This window comes from Triturus cristatus, chromosome 5_1, assembly GCF_964204655.1.
Source record: "Triturus cristatus chromosome 5_1, aTriCri1.1, whole genome shotgun sequence".
NCBI classification, from domain to species: Eukaryota; Metazoa; Chordata; class Amphibia; order Caudata; family Salamandridae; genus Triturus; species Triturus cristatus.
Genome location: NC_140587.1, coordinates 403,890,968 through 403,917,256, shown reverse-complemented (window position 1 = coordinate 403,917,256; position 26,289 = coordinate 403,890,968). Strand labels below are relative to the sequence as shown.

At 46.0% G+C, this 26,289-nt stretch overlaps 1 protein-coding gene across 15 annotated transcripts in view; it reads right to left on the bottom strand.

Annotated features, from left to right (window-relative positions):
• The window catches only part of UBR5 (ubiquitin protein ligase E3 component n-recognin 5), a 2,036,132-nt gene that overhangs the window by 1,825,561 nt on the left and 184,282 nt on the right, over positions 1-26,289 (bottom strand). For 10 of the 15 annotated variants that reach the window (XM_085605144.1, XM_085605147.1, XM_085605145.1 and 7 more), the window contains exons 5-6: positions 14,774-14,893; positions 9,689-9,878 (exon numbers count right to left, since the gene is read on the bottom strand). In XM_085605144.1, the coding sequence (XP_085461270.1) occupies positions 9,689-9,878; positions 14,774-14,893 (310 nt within the window). The remainder of the gene's footprint in view (positions 1-9,688; positions 9,879-14,773; positions 14,894-26,289) is intronic. The other 5 variants (XM_085605152.1, XM_085605150.1, XM_085605151.1 and 2 more) reach the window with 1 other exon arrangement.

Here is a 26,289-nt window from a genome sequence, read left to right as displayed (position 1 = left end):
TCTTTTTTTACTTTTCTCAAATTTTTGTACAGTGATATTTTGCTGACTCTCAGACATTATCCTGCAGGTGGACACTGTAACCATTTCAGTCTACTAAATAAGACCCGAGAGGGGGCGTGGCCAAGATGGCAGACGGTTGAGACGTGTTTGAGTCTCTCTGCTCCCCGTCACCGGGCCCAGTCACCTAGAATAGCATCACCCTGAGGTGGAATCTACCGAGGCAATAGGCTGCCCTGCTGAAGTGCCGGAGGATCCTCGTGGCCTCAAAACAGTGTAGACACGCTTCCTTTAACCCTGGATCTAGTGGCGGGGGCGTGGCCGGTGTGCCAAGAGCCTGGGCGCTTGGTCAGCCGCAGGAGTCAGTCACCTTAGAGGCCGTCTCTCTCTCTCAGAGGCAGGCCGAACAGGCAGAGCGGCGGAAAACAGACTGACTCCTGAGTGGGTGGACATGATCAGCAGAGGCGAGAGAAGGCACGGCTACCCCATGATGGTCAACTGCTCCGGGGACACGGAGGTGAGATTGGGAAGAGACAAAGCCGCCATGACCCTGAGGAGGGCCCTGGGCTCCCCGGCCCCCCGAACGAGCACCCTGACTGGGGATCCATCAGACAATAGAAGATCCTGACGCAGCGGGTGGAGAGGGAGGGAGGCCTCCGGGAGGAGCAGCCCCGGAGGAAGGTAAAGAACGCCCCGGTCCCCTGGTGCCACATCCTGCCCCCAGTGAAGGGGGCCTGCTGGACAACAGCCACAAGGGCTTCTGCGGGCCTGATTCAGCAGTAGGAACCAGACCATAGGGAAGCAGCGAGCAACCGGGCCATGCTGGTCGCTGCCCGCCCAGGGCCACGCCCCCCTCCCAACTGAGCAGGAGGGCCTACCTGCAAAAGCATTACTAGGTCAATGATTTAAGCATTGGAGCACAGAAGACCCAATGTACATGAACCTAAATGGCCCCTCAATCTCGGCTGCTGGGGGAGGGAACCAAAGTAAGAGCATACTATGTTGGCCCCTAGTGAGGGGAATCTAGCTGTCCCCCGCCTGATCTGAGAGATTTACGATCAGAGCAATGCGGTACATGCAGGCAGCTGCAGAGGATCCCCACCCGCTAGTAAGCCCCAACGAACCCTACGAACATTTAAAGGGTGACAGTAGAGCTTGTCACGGTGGGTGCGTGTCCGGGCCGGTGGCAGCAACTGGGTCTAGCCACACACATCGGGTGGGGTAACTCGAGAGCACAGCCTGCCCCACTGCAGAGACCTGGATCGAACCTGCAGAGAATTCAATTCCAGACACCGGGGCTAACCCTCGCACCCAAAGCAGGTCCTCTTAACATCTCGATAACTCTATTTCAGACAGTTTCCTGGAACCTCATCTATCCACAAACATGGCGCCTACAAGGGGGAAAAAGGATTGCAACCTTAAGGACAAGCTCTTAAAGTCAACAAAAGGACCGGGGGTTGATACACTTTCTACGAAGCCCCTAGAAGGGCCCTCTGGCACTGGGGTTCCGGATGAACCGATTACTCGTCCTTATCTAGAATCACTGTTCACCTCGTTGCACGAAGATCTTTGGTCCTTCAGGAAGGAGTTCACACAGGAAATGAAAGAAGCCCGGCGTGGCCTAGGGGAGCGAGTCTCCACGGTGGAAGACCATGAAACAAGCAGGGAAGAAGAAATAGAGCAACTCCAACAAGAGATACTCCGGCTCAGGGACCAGCACCTGGTCTTCCAAGCCCTCACAGATTTGGAGAACAGATCACGTTGAGATAACATCCGCATACAAGGGGCCCCATCTGGGGCCGAAGGATCAGAAATCACCTCCTTCGTAAAGGAACTCTTCAGATTCATCCTGGAGGCTACCCCTGAGGTGGACATCAAGCTCAACAGAATGCAGAGTGAGCCCAAAGCGCTCGCCCAAACCCCCACCGCCTGATATCCTCACGTGTGTACACTATTTCCCCTTGAAGGAGCGCATACTCCTACGGGCCGGAGATAAACATCCCTTAATATATCAAGGCTACCATCGGGTCCTATATCAAGGCTTCACAACCACGACCCTCCAGAAGCGTAAAGCCTTCCGCCCTATCACCGATTTCCTCCATTTGGCAGGAGTAAGCTACTCGTGGGGTCATCCTTTCCACCTAATCTTCCGCCATGAAGAGAAACTACACCAAATTTGATCATTGGGGGAAGCACGCCGCACAATGGACTTGAAGGGCGACCCATCTGTGCCTATGCGGAGCGAGAAAAGAGAATCAGACGGGATTAGCAACCGCGGACGGGGGGGTATACGGAGCCTTCCCGGGCGAGCATCGCCTGGACCCTTATAGAATAGCCAGAGGAAGGCAGGTAGTCACAGACTCACTATCCGGAGTGTCCTCAAGAACGGCAACACCATGAACTACGCAGGGCTCTCGTTTCTGCTTCTTTTCTCTCTTCCAACTCTGCCTTCTCACACTGCTTGTGCTTTGGGAGGGTGCGGGGGGGGGGCCACACCCACGAAACCCAACTTGTGAACAGAAATGGTACCAAAATCACTGTAGCATTATGAACAACTTTACCACACTATGGATACGCTATTTAAGTACAGTCTATGGGAGACTAACATGCTGCAAAGTCAATGTAGTTGGCCAAGGGCATGAATATACAGCAGTACTTTAACAGGTAAGAAACACAGCCCAGAGCAAGGAATGCACATCCGTGACAGTTACCCAGTGAAGTTACACTCCTCTGGAAAAGAAGTAATGTTTAGCCGATGTCTGGAGGAACACCCAAACGCAGACCAGAGATTATACAGATTACTCATTCATACATAAAACATATGTCAGGTTAGACTATTTCCTGGGTTCACACAAACTTACCTCTCGGGTACATGGAGTCCCTATTAAACCCTGATCCCTGTCGGACCATGCGGCCCTAGTGGTTACAATTGAAATCCCAAAACATAGCATTAATCCCAAAACATGAAACCTGAGAAATAGTCTCCTGCAACGACCTGAGAGTGTAGGTCAAATCACTAGAGCTATCAACAACTATCTGGCCATCAAGGACAACCCGGATACTGCCATTTCCTTCAAATGAGACGCATTAAAGGCAGTGGTCAGAGGGGAACGGATCCGGCAAGTACGCTTCGACCTCTCATGGCTTGGGAGGATAGCTGCAGTGCAAATGGCAATCCTACCCCGGTTCTTGTATCTATTCCAGGTCCTGCCAATTGTACCACCACCGGGCTCTCTTCGCTCCCTCCAGGGCAATTTAAATCACTTCGTCTGGGCCGACCGGCGCCCCCCAACTCCGCAGAGACCTAGTTTATAGGACCCTCCTAGAGGGTGATTTGGGGGTTCAGGAAAGAGTCCGGTACTACCAGGCCACCCAACTAAGAATCTTTGTGGAGTGGTCATGCGCATAGTCGGAAAAACATTAGCACTTTATGGAAAGGGTGCTTGCAGGGCAACCCCTATGGAGGATACCCTTCCTCCCTAAAAACGTACTGCCCCCCAATTTATGTATCTCCTCAATCACCAAACCAGCACTAGTGATATAGGTGGCGACTCGAAGGAACTTCACTTCCTTCCCCTCTCCCTGACACACATAGTAGGGAATCACAATTTTACACCAACCCTAACTGACCCAGCGTTCCACTGCTGGGACCGATCGGTGGGACACATGTTCAACACGGAGGGTTCCATCCCGTTTGAATCTCTTTGCCAAGAGCACAGACTCCCTGAAGGTGAGCGCTGGCATTACAAACAGATTCGTCACTGGGTGATGCAACCCACAACTAATTTAGGAGGCACGACGACACCTTACCCCATATAAACACGGGCTGATTTCTAGCACGTCAAGCACACGTCTTGTCATCCATCTGTAAAGTCTCATAAGGCCGGAGAGCTCAACCACCAAATCCCCAGGTCAAAAGCGATGGGAGTTGAAGACTGGTCGGGAGTTGTCTCCGAAAGAATGGTAAGACATCCACTATTGTGCTCAACATACAGCCCATAATGTCTCAGGCATCGAATCAGCAACTAAGATCATAACATAGTGATATCTCACCCCCAGACTACACAGACACATGCCATCTAGATCACCCGACTGCTGGTGCCAATGTGGATCTCCTGGCACACTACGACATACTATGGGAATGCCCAAAACTAGTTGCGTACTAAGCACAGGTTTTTAAGGACATAGACACACACCTAGAAACAGAAATCCCCAGATTCCCAGCTTATATCCTTCTAGGACTCCCTAACGCACTTACCTTCCCATTAAAGTCCCGCAGAGGCAGACAGATTGGGCTAGCACTACTGGCAGTCATTCAGAATATACTAGTGCATTGGGGTACCGAGCACATTCCCATTCATCAAAGATGGCTACACAGATTGTGGTACATAATGGGGAAGGAGCGATTCATCCTCACTAATGAATCAAGGCTCATCATTCCCTTAGCTCTGGAAGCCCTTCTTAAACCTCTTGACAGAATTTCACGAACTCACATGCCCTAAACACTTACGCCTACTTCGCCTGTCGCAGAGCAACACAGCACATACTTAAGGACGCTAATTCAGGGCGGGATGTGGGAGACAGTGGCATGTTTCTTATTTACTTCCAAGCGGGACTCGGGTCCGGGAGGTTGGGGGGCGTTATGGGGTTACTTTACAAATGTATTCATCGCAGCCTGTGGTTTACAAGCCATCAAGCCATCACTGTATGTTATAACTACAATAAAGAAATTTAAACCATAAATAAGACCTGCAAGAGGTTCAATTCTCAGAAACACAACTTCAGCAATGAAATGAAAATGAGCTGTCTCTTTAGGGGAAAATCATTGACATTGGACTTTTTGGGCCTAGTGCCTTGGATTAGACATATCTGTTCTTTCTTAATTTGAAGACTGAAGTAACGATACCCTTTTCCACAATAAAACCCAACCTTCTAAGAGAGACTAGTTCTTTTGTTGAAGCAGAAAAACATCAGAGCCTATAATGCATGGGTTTTACCCTAAAAACTAAAAAGCAAGGCTCGAATCCATTGTAATAACACACTATTATTTAAGAACGTAGAGTACAATGTGATGTGTTTGAACTGTTAAATTTTATGTTGCATCATATTTTGTTTACAAATAAATGGATTTGGGGAGCTAATGTGAGTATTAAATAATCATGAAATGTGTGACAACTGGAGAAGGCAAACCTTGCCAAGAAACAGAATTCCAATTTGTCTTCTCCCCTTTCAGAATTTCATATTTTGCCTATCTAATAAGTATACTCTACTTCCAAGGACTTATGAAACCACCCTGTGCTTATATAGAAGTGTTTCTGAGTCAGCACCTTTAAGCAGCATGCAAATACATGCAAACAAACAAGTTCAGAATAAACCGGAGCAAATGAGGGTTACTCATGGACAAATGACAGAATAAGAGCGAAACATCCAGGGAGAGACAAAGTAAGCAAGAGTCAATCACCCAGAAAGGAGAAAACAAAGATGGGAGAGACGAGTAGAGGCGTATATCCAAAGAGAGCCAGATGAGGCACCTAGGCAGGACAAATGACGGTAGCAAACAGCAAAAACAACAAATATAGATGAAGCTATCGCACAACTGCGCATGACAGACCAGAAGGCAGACAGAAAGGAAGGGCTAGAGAGCGCGATTTCAAAAAAGCAAGTAGACAAAAATAAGAGGCAGTTAGACAGCCAAACAAAGACAGATAAAAAAAACATACCAAATGAGGGATGTAGGAAGAAAGAGTGAGAACAAGAGATAACCTATTCATGGCTGACATCCAGAGAGAAACTGGCATTTAGAGACATTTTCAGAAATCCTACTGACATCTGTATGCCATTTGTAATTCTTTTCTCCACAGATTGTTGCATTTCTAACCATCTAAATGCATGCCAAATCTGCATGCCAGTTGACAACCTCTCATTAGGCAGGTCACCAACTACTCCTTCTAAGCGGGAAACTACTGCCCAAAACATGGCTTCAGTCACTACAAAAACGCTTTTTTCAAGCCATCAACAACAATTTTCTTTTTTTTTTTTCTTTCTAAGTGCAGCACATGCAACAGGTGCCAACATTGCCCAATGTAATGGCTCTCAAATTATTAACCTACTAAGGCCAAAAGATAGATTGCATTGCGAGGTTTTTAATTTGTGACCTACAAGTCACACACAGATGCCAAAAGTGAGCAGTTAAATTGTGGCCATTTTCAAGGTCAAGCTGCAAATTTTACCATGGTCCGTTTTACCATTCACTTGTGTGCCTTCTATATACTACCAGGCATAGTCCTATTTTTTCCCTTTCTCTGGGCTCTTAGCCAAATTGTGCCACTATAGTATCAATAGGTCACTCATCCTTCGTCGCCCCACTCCTTTTCAGAGTTGGTGCCTGCTTCTTGGTAGACAGGCCGTCTTTCCCACACCCTCCTCTCTTGTGCTCCCTGTACCTACAATCCCCTAACAGCTAGCTGCGGACAGACCGACTACAGGGTACTTGATTTTGAAATGTTTGCCACACTGACTATCCTCCAGTCCTCTGCTCCTTCAACAGGACCCCAGGCTCTACTCCTCTAGGCCTGCACCTTTCTCTTCCCACAATACTGTGGAACCAGGGGGGCCACATGCATCTTCTCCCATCCACATAAGCGGGGCTGTCAGGACCAAACAAGCATAGGGTGACATCCCTTAGCGATTGAGCAGTACCCTTCCTTGGATTGAGCAGCTCAATGATCCGATTCTACACAGTGGCTACTAAAACAAATGAAAAAAATAATAACTACCAGCAATACCATGATCAGTCGGATAGCATCAATGGCCAGAAGGTACATGCAGCTTGCTGGGTTTACTTAGTTTTTGCAACCTAGAAGGCCAGGAGCATCAAAGCTGATCACTGTCTTGTAAAACCAGAGAATACAAAACCCAATACCCTCTTAAATAGATACCCATGATTTCATAAAAAACTAGGAGGACAAGGGTATCACAAGATACTGTCTGTAAACATTCCCGATTGGCTCACGGTGACACTATGGAAGCTACACCAGGCAATTCACACATACCAATGCCAATACTTCCATGGAGAATCGTACAATTAAAGCACCACAAGATCCTTCAAATACCAAAATCACTGTAGCATTATGAACAACTTTACCACACTATGTATACGCTATTTAAGTACAGTCTATGGGAGACTAACATGCTGCAAAGTCAATGTAGTTGACCAAGGGCATGAATATACAGCAGTACTTTAACAGGTAAGAAACACAGCCCAGAGCAAGGAATGCACATCCGTGACAGTTACCCAGTGAAGTTACACTCCTCTGGAAAAGAAGTAAAGTTTACCAAAAGCCTAAAACCATAACAGGGCAGTCTCACCTAATTTTATGAAATGGCAGTGGTGTACGAAATGGATAAACGTGCTAAAGACATGCATTAGCTTTGACATATGTACAAAATGCAATGTACTGCACGACATCCATATTCCAAGTCAAGTCTCAACGTACCCAAACTGATTACATTATTTCTGCAGCCATAATTAATCTGTATCCCATAATTACAGGTATCAGTTACAAACAATCCACATGATCTGAGCATTCCTCACTATTTGAAAAGCCAACATACTGATTCTCAGTCCTATTTTCTTGCTTTGATTACTATTCTCTTCCAGTTCACACTGTCACAAGTATCTGTCAATGAATGTATAAACTCTACACAAAGCAAACCTCTACCACTCGCATGTCTTGACTAGACTACTTCTGCTTTCTCTTATCTTTAGATGTACTCACATCCACTGTTGGGTTCCAACTCATTTCTATGCCCCTTTTAATTTATGCTCAATTTCTCCGGTCAGTCTTGTCAAACCTTTCATCCGTGTTCTTTTCTAACTCAATTTCAGGAATTCACTTTCAAGCATAGAACAAGCATTTTCAATGCAACAGGTCTCGCATTATTAAAGTTTGAGATATTGGCATTGCTAATAATAATACAACACCAATAGCTCAAACATTCAGTAATGCAAGACCTATTGCATTGCAAATGCTTGTTTCCTCGTGCATTTGAACCACACTTGTACTATCCTTGGTTTATACCAACCGAGTGGTTCAAAAGCTTACACTGACCATCACTACAAACGTCACTGCAGAACTGCCTGGCACAGAGGAAAAATTGCTCAAAACCGATACTAAATAGTCAGGAGCCGATGTCATCTTGCTGGCACCAGTGCGACGTACGTGATCGTGCCTCATGTCTGCATTGCTGATCTATGAATAGCCCAGAGGTGAACTACGTCCCTTTGGCGTTGTGAAAGCATTTCAGCACTAAACTATTGACTGAGGCCTGTGGTGGGCGCTATGTAAATGTTATTTTTTATTGTTAAATATCAAGGACGTGAGGGGCGGAAATTAGGTCTAGCTAGAGACAGATATTGGGTCAGACTGGTATGTATCAAATATTTGGGAATCCAGTAACAGACCGTCGCCGCTACCGGTGGCAAAATGTTCTTCCTTAGCAGCTAGGGTCACTGTTGCCAGACCCAGATTGCCAATGTGGAAGCTTTTGTAACTTTATTCTGCTTCTAAACCAACTGTGTGCAATACATCCCACGGGGACAGATGGAGCATGTATTTAAATAATGTGAGGAAAAGTGTCCGGGCATTAACTAGTCTGAGGGGGCACCTGAAATTCATGTCCTCAATGAAGCGATTTTCCCCAAGGCAAAATGTACATACATGGAAAACACGTGTGAAATGTGCAGGTACTGCGATCATGTAGCGCTTGGTACTGGAGTTCGCTAGTTTCGATACGCTCCCAGTTTTCACATGCAACGCATGCATTAGGGTGAGGATTTAAGGGAATTTTATGGGATGTCGTTTTAATCGGGGATATAATAAGTGACTTAACAGGAGTGCTCTGTGTTCAAATGCGTTACATGTACATATAGTGCGGTCTCAGTAATGGCATGCTCATGTACGCCGTACTTGAAAAGTTATATTTCATTACATGACGATGTTTCTATAGCGCTCTAATAATATCAAAATAATGGGCGCTTAGAAGAGGTATATGGGTGGTCTGAGACTGGAAATAATGGGGCAGGGACATTTCTCATCTAATGGGGACATGGCATGATGACTACGGGTATGACGTGTTTTAGTCAAAGGCTGAGCACGTGGACAGACCCGTAGAAACAACTTCATAAACTCAGTGCACCCTTCTCACAACAGCCGAGTTCAGATCTCTTGTGTGGTTGTGTGTGAGGGAGAAAGTGAAAGTAACGCTGCATGAGGCTTGCGAGGACGGAAGGGGTCAGGAGATGTGCACACCGCGTGGCTGTATGTGCGCATACACCAACTCAAATCCACCAAAGCCTGCGCGTGCCCATCTCCTGTCCCACTTCCGAGGCAAGTCAGCAACAATAGATCTCGCTGGCGACAGCAGAGCTTCGCGCTGCGTTCGCCAGGCGAGACCTAAGAAGAAATCTTTCTTTCCTCATTCAGTCTATTCCTTCTATCCTCTCTGACATAAGTTTAAGGATTCCCTCCTTTCATTGGACTTAATGACATTGATGCTGCTTTAATCTTGTTCATCATATTCGACTACTTTTTACAGAGTTCAGCACACTCGCAAAATGCACAATAAATATAAACTGAAATAAAATACAAATGTAAGCATTACTGGGCAATGCACATTCAGGATAACATACTTGAGAGATGAGCTCCTCAGGAATGACAGACGCAGGTATAACAGGCTGAGGCTGGCTGCCAAGTAGACCTGACCCTCTATCACGCCCAGTGCGAATAACTCTGGTCTGCCTCCGAGAGTCCCGTGTTCCAGTGGATGATCTTCCAGAACACCCTCCACCGCTGCCCCCTACTCCAGAACTCCAACGGCTTCTATAAGTAAATCCAATTATTCACATTTAATAATACAACAATTTGGAGCCTGTTCTTACAGCATGATACATAAGCTATTATTGAAAATACACAGTGCATGCTAAAATATTTTTCTGTGTATACATGGAACACAGCACAAATCCGTGACTTCACACAGTGAAACCAAGCTCTGACAAATGGCAAACAATTGTAAACAACAAAAATGTACATAGCAATCAAGTTTACCAAATATAATTAGTTCATAAAAACACAAGATCAGAAACCTAGAACCTCAGAGTTGGGAGGCAGAAGATAATCTAAAATGATCAGAGGTTTATAAAGTTGGGACTGTAGTTCCTTCCTGAATTTCATTGAAGAACAAGCAAACCTGGGTGCAAGGGGAAGCGATTGTAGAGTGTCAGTCTATATGGAGAGAAAACTTGTGATGTGTGTATTCTTTACTAGTCTTTTGGATTTACATTGCGCTCGGGGGGGTTACACGAATTATGGGTGTCAGTGGAAAGGACTGGTTTAGAGGGAAAGTAGTTTGGTTGACTGTGGTTTAGTCAGTTTGAATGCCTTACAGAATACAGAGCAGACTGTTATGGATTCTAACATAGCAAAAGACCCAATGTCACGCTTTCAAGATATCAGACACACTGACACTTTCTTTGGGAATAATTGTTAATTTGGGGAATTAATTCCTTCACCACAAGTAGCTTCCACAGAAGGGTTCAATAGATCTATTGGGAAAGGAATGGCCAGAACCTCTAAGGACGAGGGTCTCTTTCAGCAAGACTTAACTTTAGCATAGGGCATCTGGAAATGCATTTTATGTGATAAAGCATTAGCAAATTTCTTAGCGTCACATGTGGTCGTCTCCAAAGTTGCCCCAACTCCAGAGTACTTTTACTGAAAGATTAAAAACAGACCTCAGAAACGCAGATCAGCACACAGGCAAGGGCAAAGGTTCTTTCAATTACTGAATCTGATCTCAAATACAAACCCACCAATTAGAATTTCTATCAAGTGCTGAAGGTTCAGAAAACAGCAGGCAATGTTTAACCTATTCTAAGAAGCTGAATCAACCATAGGACATTATGATCTGAATCAACACTTTGTGAGTTATTCGCATACTCAAGAGTTCGAAGAAGGTTGGTTTACAGAGAGAATGTGCAACAGTAGTGAAGATACCTGAAGTGCTGTACGGCACAAGAGTGAGCAGGTGGAATTATGCCAGTAATAATACTGCATGGCAGCTCTCTAGTACTTAGAACCAATTTAGAGATGGTGGTCAAGGCCTGACAGGCCAAAGGCCCATGCTGCCTTGGGATGTCTTTGGATCTTCAAGCAACCAGCAACCATCCACAGGGCAAGTCAGCAAAGCATGCTCCCACAGCCCAAAGGTAGATTCAGCACCATCTACTGTTTTCACAGAGAAAATATTCAAACCAGTAGTGTTGCTGTCAGTGACATGATTATAAGACTGACTTGGCGAGACAGTTGTTCAAGGAGCCTCTAAGCTAGGGCTTCGAAAAGATCTGTTCATAAAGCCTGTAATGAGGGAGTAGAATTTGACCATATTGATCATACAACTACTGCCGTGGCAGAAGTTGAGGCACGTTTCCATAGCAGTCTTCTTCCTGCTCCAATAGTAGCTACTTTCAGGAAAAATATGATTCAACATGCACTCATGGAAAATAACTTCAGTGAGCAAAGTTCATTCTGTCACTTATGCAAATATTTTTTCTAGTCAAATAGACGCCATTAAATTTGTGTTCAGGTCCCTGTGAATTGCAATAAGAATCAAGTATGCATCTACGCCGGACAAAGATCTAAATGCATACATAGGTAAGTGGCTTTTTGTTACTATCTTGACCATGTCCCTATTACTAGTGCAGCCAAAATACAATGGACTTGGGATCTAAAGAGAATTAAAGAATTTTCAAAGCACCATTAAAATAAAATTAAAGCACTTAATAGAACATGTATTATTTTAAGGGTCATCACAACAATCAGTAACAAACAAAATAATAAAAATACAACTTAATACTGATAAACAAAAACATTAAATTGGTCACAGAAGCACTAGACTACTTACAAACCCGGCCAGTGAAAGAGTTCTACATAATGAGTCACCCCTTAAAATGTCCTTAGATGTAGACACACAGTTATACTATTCAACAACTCAAAGGTTGTATAAGCTTTCAAAGTCGTTTTGCACTGGCTTTGTATCTTCAGAAGCAGTCCACAATGAACACAGGATTAACATTATGAAGCTGATCACATGAAGGCAACAGTGTGCAGCAATAGACTCTTCCGCAGTACAAATGTTAACTCCACAAACACTAACAGCATATACTCAAGTGAACATCTACGGAAGGTTCAATAACTCATGATCAGAGGCAAATAAATGTGATTAAAAAAAAATCCCATAATGAAATTCAACTCTTGCAGCAACCTGTTTTGCATGTGGAGTCAATCAAGAAAAAGTAAGCTCCAACTGTAACATCTAAAAAGGGGTCAGCTGAACACAATCAGATCAATAGGATAGTCACCAGTTTCCACAACTTTCACCGGTGTACCTTATAACAGGGAAGTACATTTTCACAAGATTAAAAGAAAGCCAGATTTTACACATGCAGGTACTCAACATATACTATGAAAGGCTAGAAAAGGCAGCAGAGAATTAACCATGACTGCAGTGCACAACTGCGAGAGAAATTATCTTTGACATACCCAAGGAGGGCTACACATGCACGTTAGTATACCACAGAATGAATGCAACTTAAGAAAGATGTAACTAATCAGGTCACATCAGTCACTGTCACAGAGTATTTAATCATCATTTATGCTGAAGATTGAATTATCATTTTTTAAAGGAATTTTAAGTATTAATGATGCTTTGGATAAAGGGGGTATTAGTAACAGACTGCTAAACTCAAGAAAGGTAATTAAAAAACTGGATGTTAGTATGTCTGAGGGGAGGTTATTTGGTTGGTGATAGCCTCAAACAAGTTCAGTAAACACGCATGTTTCCCACAAATATTTTCAGCAGCTGATAAATTCATTTGTACAAATTATATCGTAGCCTTACAAAAGCCCTTTCACTTACTTCTGCTGGAAGGCAGTGAATCCACTTCGAACCACTTGGAACAATGGTGCAAAGTTCTTTGGAAGGCATGGAAGCCATGTAAACCAACTATGGTTTGCACTACTCATCCAACAAATAATACCTTGGCAGTACCATGAGATTTGTTGCTTTATCAAGTTTGCAACTGGTTGTTCTGCAGTCAAAAAATGATATATACAACACACTAGTATGCACTTAAACGGCCTTAGAGCAATGACCAGTCAAGTGCGAGTAAAGTAAATTCTTAGCTTGGTTTGAGCTTCAAGGGCGATTCATTCATAGATCAACTTAACCACTTCTGCTTTTTGGAACCAGTTTAGCACCAATATTCTGTAAGATTCAATTTCTAAACTTCAATGCAATAGCTCACAAACGGTGACATACATTTCGACTTAGCAAGGAAGAACTAGACCATGAAACAGACTTTTCACACCTATTTCTCGTTCATTATAGGTTCCTGTACTATTCACAATTTTTTAGCAGACTAATGCAAGACAAGCGGGTTCCCCAACTAGCTTTAAAAATCATTTTTAGTAAGTCTTAAAATAAAAGGTAGCATTTGTTTACATAAAAAATGGGAAGCTGCTGCACAATGATTACACACTGTACCTTTAAGGATACCAGCAGTCCAGTAAATAGAAAGCAGTGCATAAACAGTTCCTCAATATATAATTTGCAACTCCATGATGAATCCGCCATTTCTCTGGAACTGTGGTAGTTATGTAGGCATTTTAAGGACATGATTAAGATAGCCATGCTATTAAACTACATGTTGGTAAATAGTGCAATAAAGCAAGCCCCAAGTAAGGATCTTCAATGCATATTAAATTATTGCTATCAGTGACAGACTAATCATTCTGCCAGTCTGGCACGTTTGTGTACTACAGGCTACATGACTCCTTTCAGAGCTGGATGTCCCACTATTAATCAACCAACAAACCACACCCTCTTCCCTCCATGAGCCTAATTTAGTAGCAGTCTTCTGCAGTATGTGGCCTTGCCATCAGAGAACTTCTTTAAAATAGCGAAATTGCAAAGTTTAAGAGGAATTGCAATACATCATCAAATTTAGAGGGCTGGAACACAGCATGCTGACTCAACAGGAGGTGGCTTGAAGATAGTCATTTTCTGGATGGGGGTGGGGTCTCCTGGTACTTGCTACACTATTTACATCTCATTAGCAGAAGATTTGCGTGACCCCATGTCATAAGACCACCCACAGCCTAGGATTAAAAAGGTCCACCTTGGGCTGTAGAACGTGTTTTGTCCTCCATATCCTGAGAGAGGCTGGATAAAAAGGGAGAGAGAGGAAAAAGGCCAAACCAAAATTCTGTAAGTCCTGAAGGGTGTCTCCTAGCATTCAGGGATGCTCTCTGCTAAATTAGAAAATGCATCTAATTGACTGGGCTGGTACACAGCATTATGGATTTTGGAAGGGCTGTGACACTTAAATGGCCAGCATCTCCTCTCCATATGCAGTCGTTGCTTGTGAATGCATGTCAGTACAAAAAAACCTAAGAATTGTATTTGTTAGTTTAAATATTAAAACAATATTAAGTGCTTTATAGAGCACACACATTCTTCAATCAGCACAGTTTATTTCAAACTACACAGACCTATGCTTGTAAGAAGCTTACACTTTGCTGCCCTTCTCTTTTCCACGAAAAGGAGGCAGCTCCTCCTACATGTGCACTGTAAACTCTAGTACCAATTAAGTACAACTGCTTCCATATTACTAAACTCGAGTACAGAAAGGCTCGATTTCAACCCTACCAGAACTTACCCAAGGGTGTTGCCTGCCAGTCTGCCCAGAGTTTCAGAACCAGACAGAAACCATGGGGAGTCACTGGTCCTGCCTGGCCTGGATGTCCTTCCTGCCCCTGAGCCACTGCTCAACTTTGAACTGAAAGCAAAAGATGGTAAATCAGTCATAAAACAATCCCACACGGGTTCATAAAAACAAACCCTGGCATCCCAGGAATAAATTGTTAGGGACTTGGTTTGACAAAATACCAGCATATGCAACACCCTTGGGCAAGGGGCTGGAATTTCTACAAATAGTATTGCGACGTTTTTGCTTCCAGAGATCAGATTCTGACTTGCAGTTTAGGCAAGGGTCATTTTTAGAAAAAGCAACAGAAATGCAAAAAAAGACAAGTTACTTGCCTGTAATACTTGAACTGTGTGATTATCCAATAAAGCAGCACAGTTCTGTAAATTTGAGTTCTATATCTTTGAGGCGGTGATGCCCCTTTGGGTCTTACTACCTAGGAGTTTCACACAACTTTGGATCATGGTGAACTTGCTAAGATTACTACACAAAATGTGTTTTTGAGGGGCTGCCGCCCAAGATGGCAGCGATCTTTGGAAGTCCATGATCATACCCCCATTTTTCACTCATTTATGAGCCTCTGGGAATTGTGGAAAGTCCACTGTCCAGCTAAAGCTATGGGAAGACCATCACAGCTGTGAAACTGCAGAGGGACGGTGGCAGTAAACCCCTGTTATTTATTAAGAATCAACTGACAAGAGCCAAAGGACACCTGATGTTGCCCTGTTCTTATAAACTGAAATATCAACTTAAAATAATACAATTTAAAATAACATAATAAGATACAGACACTATGCTGGTGAACCTTAATTTCAGTAAATTATAAAACAAGTACAAAAACCTTAATGTAAAATATATTCTGGACTCTATATCTAATCCCAGGTCTGTCAGGCAAAATAAAATAATTAAAAACTGGTTACACTTCAGCAAATACTAAGAAAATAATTTTAAAAATCCACGGACCCTTCCAGGGGAATACATACATGAACAGTCAGGATTAGAAACTCAGAATACCATGACACATTAAATAATACTCCAATTCAATGTCTAGTCAGTGTTATAATCTCAAAGAACAATAGGACTTCAACTTGTAAGTAAAAAAATAAAAATGAAAAATCAATTAAACAGAAGAGTCACAAAAAGGAGCATTTGTCTGTTCCTTGGGACTTGTCAGGCCTTCCGATAAATTCTACAAACAAAGTTGTACAAAATGAACCAGACAGAAAGATAAATGTAATAGAACTGCAGTGTGTCTGTATGCAAACTGGATAAATCAGCGGCTTGGAGACCCTGCTGCTGACCATCAGGTATAAACACTTCAAAACGCTTTCGTTTTAAAAATCCACCACCCACACAAAGTCCTATCCAACTCAAAAATGCTTTATGATGCCAAGGCTCGTCAGTGTCCAGTTCAACGGGGCTACAGGGGGCCGGTCAGCAGGTATCCAGCCAGGATACCAGCTAAGAACAAAATTGGTTCCAAGACTCAATGTATTTTCAATGGTAATCAAGGCAGCAATGGGTCAGCACCCACGAGCGTGTCCACAGGATACCAAACTTGGTAGCCTTCATCGCAAAACAATCTGGTTACACTCAAACCCTTTCTATCAGGGGGCACTGGCTGGACTCTCAGGCTCAATTACTTTGAGCCTTAACATCAGAGTGAAAATCTCTAGAATCATACAAGATAGTGATCTATGTTGTACGATTGCTCTGGAAAGAGCATGACTGGAAACCCAAGTGAAAAATAAATCCTTAAAGTCCCTCTTGACTGGGGGAGCAGGAAAGGAACACTAAAAACTAACAACTCTAGACATTGGTCTTCAGTTGTTTCTTTAACTCTGGGCAGCTTTTCTGCAAAGACACCAGCGGCTCAGTCTCAGAACTCCATGGTGATCTTCAATCGGCATGTCTCCCTGACCAAACTGGCATATCATTCACAAAAGGCAAGTTAGCTTTTTTTCTGTTCATTAAAGCTGCAAAGATTCTTCAAAGTTCAGGGCTTGTTCTCAGACCTCAAGGAGGTCAGCCAAAAGTAATACCCCTGGTTAAGTACTATTCCTCCAATCACTAAGGAGCACAATCTTATCTCTTTTTCCTTGTCATGGTGGGTTTTCTCAGAAGGTGGTCAGGCCCGTCACAACAGTTCAAAATTATCTTTTCGATTCAAGACAGACTAGCAAATCCAGAAAGTACCACTGAAAGTAGATGATGCCTTTAACTACACTGTCATCACAAACCATTAAAATTCCAGTTTCAGTGATGGGAGCTTAACCAATGAGTAGGCAGGGTGTCATGTCCACTATTAGACAAAGCACAGCCAGCGGAGACAACCACTATCCTGCAGAGCCTTCTACATTGTGACCAAAAGAGACACCAAACAGTCTTCATAGTCTTGAGGTCGAATAGAAGTGAAAAATACACAAACACAAAAGGGCAAAGGCGCGAGTTCTCAGTTACTTCGAGAACAGGACACCACCTCCATACAAGGGTGTGGTTAAAAAGTCCTGTACAGACACCTGAACTACAAATGGTTCCTATCCGACATGTTACAGCTTGGTAGAACACCATGGATTCTTCGGGAAGTCAAACACTACTACTATCTAAACTTGGTGGTTGTTTAAGTTGGGTTAAAAGGCCATTCATCAAGGGAGCACATACTAATGAGTTTTACTGAGACAGGCAGTGGCATTACAGGAAACAGACTACTTTTCTATTTAATTTGTGACCCCGCTAACCCACCACCTCTGATAAGAAACATATTACAGGTGTAGACTCCCCAGCACCTCCAGAAGGACCAACATGCTCCCCTCACCATGCCACTTGTGTACTGATAGCAATTATCTGCCAGAGATGGTACAAGGAAGAGTAAAGTAAATAAACAAGGAATCATCTTGTGCTCACAGTACTGGATCACCAAATAACAGGCAGGGAAATGTAAAAATACTGCCACCATAGTAATTGCAGTCAATTACATTCTATTCTTCAAAACATTTAGGAAGAGCATCATTCAACACAAAAGTTATCTGTCCTAGGTGTCTGGAAGATAAGTAGTTTTGACGAAAAATGTGGCGAAAAGTGAGGCTGTCCAGTAAAGCTGAATGGTTTAATCATCATGAGAGGGATAGATTTTTTTAACACAATTTTTTATGTAATCAATAGGCTCTCTTCAGATGTTCCTGTAACTTTTGTGATTGTGATTCTTTTAAGGCTCCACTGGGAAAGATTAATGACAGCCACATTACAGAAGATCTTGGGTTTCTTCTAAAAATATTGAGAAAGGTTGAAACAGATGTTCTCATACCATACAGAGACATACATTCTAGTGTCAAACAACTCTTCTTGTGTATCACTAGGGCTGCTGTGATCGTATTAAGTAGGATATGCAACAACTGGATCAGAAGATAAAAGGCCACTTGATAAGATTACAGATACTTTGAGCAAGAGATTTTAATCCCCTGGAGGAAAAAACACTTTTGTAGGTCTGTAGAAATGTTCTCTGAAAAGGAGTATGTTGGCTCAAGAACAGTGACTGTTGGTGATATAAAGAACACACTAGCCCTTCACTAGTACAGCAGCCTGTATTAAGTCCTCCTTCCATGCATCGAGTCTCCACTGAGAATTTATGGCTACCTGTGGGATAGATCCCTTACGATAACTGCAAAAGTTTAATTCAGATGACATTGGAGAAATCCAATGATGTGCTTCTTCTGATGCCTACTCAAAACTTAGAAGTGGAAAGGAAGTATCACCAAACCTAGTAGAACATTCCACTGTTTCTTAAACAGTGGCCTTCTCCTCCCTTAACCCTTTCGATGCGCATGACGGAGCGGTTCCGTCATGCGCATCGGTTGCGCTGTGCATATAACGGAACCGCTCCGTCATGGCCCCGCCCGCGCAATAGAACCTTCAGCACAGCGCGGTAATCCGCGCCGAAGGGGTTAAAAGCTGGTCTTTACCTCCTCAACTCTTGCCTGTACCATATGAGCGAGACGTGTAAAAATGGCACCCTTCTGGAGGGAATCCCGCCGAGTGGCCCAAGGGGAAGGAATAAAGGTAAACCAAAACAGTGAAATGTACGGGGCAACACTCGAGGTCTTGTTACAACAAAAAGTTTAAAAATAATGACGCTTCCAGGTAGGTCTCAATCAAAGCATGATATAGTATAGATGTGTTTTTTTTTTTATCCTCGATGAATGGCTGTCACAGTGGTTCCATACTAAGATGATCTTTCAGCATAAAATAACTGCCTTTTGGTTTCTTGGAATGTGAGGTGGGGAGTCATGTCTTGTGGATTCAAGGTGCAATTTAAAACCATGGTCAAGATTGAAGGATCGTAATATGCCATGGTGATGGTATAGTTAAATGGGATTGGCAGATTTTTTGCTTTAAGAAAGCAACTTTAAGTGTCTTATTTTGTGAACCCACCAATTACTTTGTTGACTTTTCTCCCATGAGCCCTGAAGAAGTGGTTGGCGAGTCACTAAACTTGTGTTGGTTGTGACTGTATCAGAGTATCAAGAACTATAATAGGGACTTGCACTTTGTTTTAAATGTGATTTTTTTTTAAAAAGTTATCACTAAAGAAATTCTGGATGAAGTGTACTGATATAACAAGTAAAAAAGGTTTTGAAACACAAAGTCACTTCTAGGTTCACAGAGCTAGGCCTTATAGTTGCTTAAAAGCCTAAACACTAAACGATGGAAAAACATTAGATTTGTTTCTTTGCGCTACGCCCTCACTCACACTATTTCTCTCCATATGTGGATTTAGAATATCCTATCAGAGTAGGTACCTAAAACATCCCTGAGCTCCTCGGAGCCCGGAGGGAGCTCAGGGAGGGGGGCCGGAGGGAGCTCAGGGAGGGGGGCCGGAGGGAGCTCAGGGAGGGGGGCCGGAGGGAGCTCAGGGAGGGGGGCCGGAGGGAGCTCAGGGAGGGGGGCCGGAGGGAGCTCAGGGAGGGGGGCCGGAGGGAGCTCAGGGAGGGGGGCCGGAGGGAGCTCAGGGAGGGGGGCCGGAGGGAGCTCAGGGAGGAGGGCCGGAGGGAGCTCAGGGAGGGGGGCCGGGGGGAGCTCAGGGAGAGGGGCCGGGGGGAGCTCAGGGAGAGGGGCCGGGGGGAGCTCAGGGAGAGGGGCCGGGGGGAGCTCAGGGAGAGGGGCCGGGGGGAGCTCAGGGAGAGGGGGAGCTCAGGGAGAGGGGCCGGGGGGAGCTCAGGGAGAGGGGGAGCTCAGGGAGAGGGGCCGGGGGGAGCTCAGGGAGAGGGGGAGCTCAGGGAGAGGGGCCGGGGGGAGCTCAGGGAGAGGGGGAGCTCAGGGAGAGGGGCCGGGGGGAGCTCAGGGAGAGGGGGAGCTCAGGGAGAGGGGGAGCTCAGGGAGAGGGGGAGCTCAGGGAGAGGGGCCGGGGGGAGCTCAGGGAGAGGGGCCGGGGGGAGCTCAGGGAGAGGGGGAGCTCAGGGAGAGGGGCCGGGGGGAGCTCAGGGAGAGGGGGAGCTCAGGGAGAGGGGGAGCTCAGGGAGAGGGGCCGGGGGGAGCTCAGGGAGAGGGGGAGCTCAGGGAGAGGGGCCGGGGGGAGCTCAGGGAGAGGGGCCGGGGGGAGCTCAGGGAGAGGGGCCGGGGGGAGCTCAGGGAGAGGGGCCGGGGGGAGCTCAGGGAGAGGGGCCGGGGGGAGCTCAAGGGCAGAAGCCGGGGGGAGCTCAAGGGCAGAAGCCGGGGGGAGCTCAAGGGCAGAAGCCGGGGGGAGCTCAAGGGCAGAAGCCGGGGGGAGCTCAAGGGCAGAAGCCGGGGGGAGCTCAAGGGCAGAAGCCGGGGGGAGCTCAAGGGCAGAAGCCGGGGGGAGCTCAAGGGCAGAAGCCGGGGGGAGCTCAAGGGCAGAAGCCGGGGGGAGCTCAAGGGCAGAAGCCGGGGGGAGCTCAAGGGCAGAAGCCGGGGGGAGCTCAAGGGCAGAAGCCGGGGGGAGCTCAAGGGCAGAAGCCGGGGGGAGCTCAAGGGCAGAAGCCGGGGGGAGCTCAAGGGCAGAAGCCGGGGGGAGCTCAAGGGCAGAAGCCGGGGGGAGCTCAAGGGCAGAAGCCGGGGGGAGCTCAAGGGCAGAAGCCGGGGGGAGCTCAAGGGCAGAAGCCGGGGGGAGCTCAAGGGCAGAAGCCGGGGGGAGCTCAAGGGCAGAAGCCGGGGGGAGCTCAAGGGCAGAAGCCGGGGGGAGCTCAAGGGCAGAAGCCGGGGGGAGCTCAAGGGCAGAAGCCGGGGGGAGCTCAAGGGCAGAAGCCGGGGGGAGCTCAAGGGCAGAAGCCGGGGGGAGCTCAAGGGCAGAAGCCGGGGGGAGCTCAAGGGCAGAAGCCGGGGGGAGCTCAAGGGCAGAAGCCGGGGGGAGCTCAAGGGCAGAAGCCGGGGGGAGCTCAAGGGCAGAAGCCGGGGGGAGCTCAAGGGCAGAAGCCGGGGGGAGCTCAAGGGCAGAAGCCGGGGGGAGCTCAAGGGCAGAAGCCGGGGGGAGCTCAAGGGCAGAAGCCGGGGGGAGCTCAAGGGCAGAAGCCGGGGGGAGCTCAAGGGCAGAAGCCGGGGGGAGCTCAAGGGCAGAAGCCGGGGGGAGCTCAAGGGCAGAAGCCGGGGGGAGCTCAAGGGCAGAAGCCGGGGGGAGCTCAAGGGCAGAAGCCGGGGGGAGCTCAAGGGCAGAAGCCGGGGGGAGCTCAAGGGCAGAAGCCGGGGGGAGCTCAAGGGCAGAAGCCGGGGGGAGCTCAAGGGCAGAAGCCGGGGGGAGCTCAAGAACAGTGCTCAAGAAAGGAAGGAGCTCAAGAAAGGAAGGAGCTCAAGAAAGGAAGGAGCTTGCAAAAAGATAAAAAAAACAAAGAAAGTTACTTACCCTAGGAAAGTCCAAAATTGGTGTCAGCTACCATGGATTTGGGCCCCAAGAAGTAATGGGGCAACACTGGCTAACTGCCTACTGCCTGGGGACTCCTATTGCCCATCTACTACAGAAATCACTGACTCGCTTTGGCAAAGAGGAGGGCGTTTTCCACCACGGTTTGAGAGCAAACAGAGGAAATTGAGACACTGACAGAAAGGAAAGCGCATGTGACTAACAAGCTGCAGGGCCCACTCATCCGAAGTAACCGTACACCAGATGGGCAGGTAAAAGCATATTCTGCCCCCCACTGACAGCGGGTGAGTTCTGAAGAGGCAATCAGAGTGACAGGGCCACAGCAAGGGTAGAGAAGACTAGGTTCCATAATGTCAATGGTGCCTCAGCCCTCTGTCAACACCTCTACCTTGCCACATGGCCACAAAATGGCTCAACGGCATGTTGCACAGGTAGAGATGGCGGTCTCTGCCCAGGTTCCGAAGTAACCCCTGAACCTTTGATATTTGTGATAGAACTGGTGAGCCAGGGAAAGCCACCACAAGGATCAAGCCATGGCACAACTTTTTTACAATCTCTCTAAAGCTGAAACTACTTGGTCACCAAACAGCCTGGAGAAAAAGGGCATAACCATGAGGGATGCCTGCATGTCCCCGGAGAAACCTGTAGCACACAGCCAGTCATGGCAACATATCACCAGTCCCATCTACCTAATCTGTGGTGTACCGCCCGGCTCACAAAATGTATTTGACCACATTTGGTCAGTCATGGACGGCAGGCATTATCTCACACTTCATGTCCCATAGGGCATGAATGTATCTTCGGCGAATGCAATGCTAAACTGGCTGAGGAGATCCAAGGCACCACAGAAAGACATCATGTGGGCCTGCTACCAACAGCTGCTTCTTGCTGGTGTGGCCCGCTTTGAAGCCAGTAGTCTTCAGTAGAAACATCCTTTGAACACTGTCAAAGAAATTATCTTTTAGAAGTCTGTTAAATACTGAAAAGTCCACGTCGAAGGGCACAGAACACAAAGTAATCAACACCAGAGCATAGGAGTGATGCCTTTATAAGGGTCTTTGTTCAGGTACTTCCAGAGGCAGGTCAGATTGCTGAAGAGCATGATGGCCCCACCTACCAGCAAACAGGAGCAATCCGTAGAAATAATTCCAAACACAGTACAACACCTGGTGGAATTCAAAAGGTGAGGAATCAATGATTAGACGTATGCATCCATCTATCAGAAAGCAGAAGATAGAAGTAGATCCCTGAATGCAAGCAGTAGAAGGATGCATTAAGAGGATGGCAAATAAGCTATGCTTGATGGGAGGGACCAACAAAAATAATCAGGAAACAAATGATTGGAAAGATAGCAATGGGCGGAGTCACAGCCCACTTTAAGTACTGTATACAATAGCTCTTTCAACAAACAGCTAAATTGGACTGCAGGCTTCAACTTAAAAATTGTATCAGAAGAACTTCTTTACTTTATCTGCCAATAACAAATTGTCTGAAAATGTATGCCAGCAAAGAGTTAACAGTAAAAAAAGATGCATACCCAAATACAAAATAAATTGCTGACATTTTATTTAACAAACATAAAAAATAGAGCGTAAAATATGGCACACATGTAGTATCCTTATACTCGGATGATTTGCACTGAGGAGACATCGGAGGAAGAACGGATGAAGAGAATGGAGGAGAGGACTGGAGAGTAGCGAGGGGTGAGATAGCAAAGAGGGAATGGTCTGGAGAAGAAGAGAACTGATAGAGGCAAGAGTAGGAAAGAAAATAACAGAAGGGTGAGAGGCAGTGGTTAATGTAGGAGGGGTAAGAATGGAATGTCTGAGTGAAAGGAGGAGGGGAAAAGACGCGGGATTGATGGTGAATGGAAGAGAGCGAAGGCCAGGGATGGGGTGGGGCAAAACATAATAAAGTAGGGAGAGGAAGATAGGGAGAAAGTGAAGGTGCTGATGGCGCGACGATGGGTGCGTCAGACAGTGAAGTGAAAAGAAAACATGGAATGGCGGAGAATGGGATGACAGTAAATGGCAAAGGAAAGACGAATCGAGGACTGTGAGGAGGTGTGAGAATGGAGTGGGAGTAGAAGGGGCGAGCCAAAAGAGGAATGCACCGTAAGACAGATAAGGATGGATTCTACACTTCAAAAAGATCCTCATTGTTTTGTGAGACAGAACTGCATTGGTATAGATGGCAGCTTTGTAAGGTTGTGACAAATAAGAGACCTAAACACTAACGTACGTTTGGAGTGGGTGCAACACCTGGAAATGTCCAAGGCTGTACTGGCACACGAATGCCCCAACATCCTGCCAAAAAGAGTTTTATTGTAATTTGGTGCTCTTGTAAAGCGATCTAGCGCCCATGGATCAGTGGTGTCCAGGTCAGCTATTTAGTAGAAGTTGTTCAACCTAGCAGCATTCAAATAAAGGCTGGAGACGAAGGATAACAAAACAGAAGCATGTCACACAAAGCACCGTGCGCAATGCATGCCCCAGGTCAAAACAAAGAACAACGCTGCACTCAAAAAACGTATTCTTTGAGAACATTTAACAATGGCAATAAGTTAGTTATTTATTTAACCGTGTGTAAAGAAACGCAACTCGCTGTCAGACAGGTGGCCTAACTTCATAAAGACACATAAGTCATAGTCAGGGCTCCAAAAATGTACTTGACCGCTCGCAAATGCGAGTGAATTTTTTGAAGGGCGAGCCAGTTTTCAGGCCTACTTGGCCGGCCTGGCGAGTGCTATCTGCCACTGCAGTAGAAGGTGAAGGCTCTAGGGGGCAGCAGAGCACGACAGCAATCAAGTGCACGCACCACCTAGCATGGTGGTGGTGGTGTGGTGCGCTGCCTATCGTTTTTGTGGGTCCCAGGGCCGTCAATCTTGTAGCGCGCGAAAGAGCTACCAATGACGGCCCTAGACATAATTTTAGCCTGCCCCCGCGCTGTGCTGCTTAAAGTGCAGCAGTGACGCAGCACGCCACCACGCGCTCTCTTCAGTGGAATCGGGAGTGCAGGGCGATTTGGCTTGCAGTCTAGGAGAGGCGAGTCGCAGTTTTTTCCTTTATATATTATCTACTGGCGGTCGCCAGTAGATAGTTATAGTTAGGACCGTGTTTCCATAGGAAATCTGAAAATTCTATTTTGAATAACTTTGGCGCCGGTTGACGAATCCTCGTGAAATTTTCAAAATAATGGGGCGCTCCGCTCCTACCCTGAAAGTCTCAGGGTGATTCGTCAAGCGGGGGCCGAGAAAAAAGGGGGGTCCCAAAACGCGTTTTCCCCATGCATTTTCCCATAGGACCTTTAGTCGAAGGTCCTATGGGAAGCCCGAACGGCTGAACAGAATTACTTGAAATTTGGCAGAGAGGTAGCCCTCAGGTCAGGCATGTGCCTTTTGCATGTATGGAGTCAATCTGTTCAGTAGTTCCTGAGAAAATTGCAGTTAAAAGCACAAATATCTAAAGGCGCACACCCTAACGTGCGCGAGCGTAATTCTGATTGGTGGTTACATGTCAGTCAACGTTCGAATCGGTCGAAATCAGGAAGTGTCGGCCGCCATTTTGTTTGTTTTGGGTTCGAGAGTGAAAAAGAGAGGTGGCGAACGTGAAAAGGGGGCAGGGTAGAGAGTTCCTGACCCCCTAGCCTTTGTCAGGGGGTCCCTAAAGGACCCCGAAGGGTGAAAAAACATTTTATTTTCTTGTAAAAAAAAAATCACGGGGTGCGCGCACGGAGCGCCCACGGTGAAAAACCTTAAAAAAATAAATACATACATAACTTAGCATTTAAAAAAAACGTACAAATTCACTTAAAAAACCATAGGTTTCACACACGTTATAGTTCGGAATTAGCATTTAAAAAACCTTGCAAATTCACTTAAAAAAAGATAGGTTTCACACATGTTATAGTTAGGTGGACATTTCACTCGTAAAAAACCAATGAAATTCCCCCGTTTCACATCACAAGGATGATGTCATCAGTGATGTCATGAGTGATGCCACTGACCATGTCATGAGTGATGTAGTATGTGACGTCATGAGCAGTGGATTGCGGGCGTGCGAGTTAGTTATCTGAACTAACTATAACGGGGGAATTTCATTGGTTTTTTACGAGTGAAATGTCCACCTAGCTATAACGTGTGAAACCTATGGTTTTTTTAAGTGAATATATACATACATACATACATGTATATTCTGCTCCAAAGGTTGTCCACCAGGTGAGCAGCACTCGATCAGCAGCTTTGTTTATGATAGGCATGGACGAGGATCTGCTTGTAGAAGCCGCTCCGTAGTGGAATTGCCCGACGCGTTTCGAAGCTCCATATGCTTCTCTTCAGAGGCTTTAACGGACACAGTGTGTGCAAGCGCTGAACCTACTTCGCCATTTTCATATTGCACTCCCACCAATGGGAAGCTCGAATGAGACTGTGCATTGTGGGAAATATGGTCCGGATAGCACACAAATCTTGTCCTGTATGGACCCTGCAAGTGGACTCGTCCTCAATCCTGTTTGCCGCTGCTGGCCCACATTACTGACAGTCCAGCCGCGGAGTATGCACCACCCCGTAATTCTTGGGGGTCACGCAAGTGAAACAGCAGCC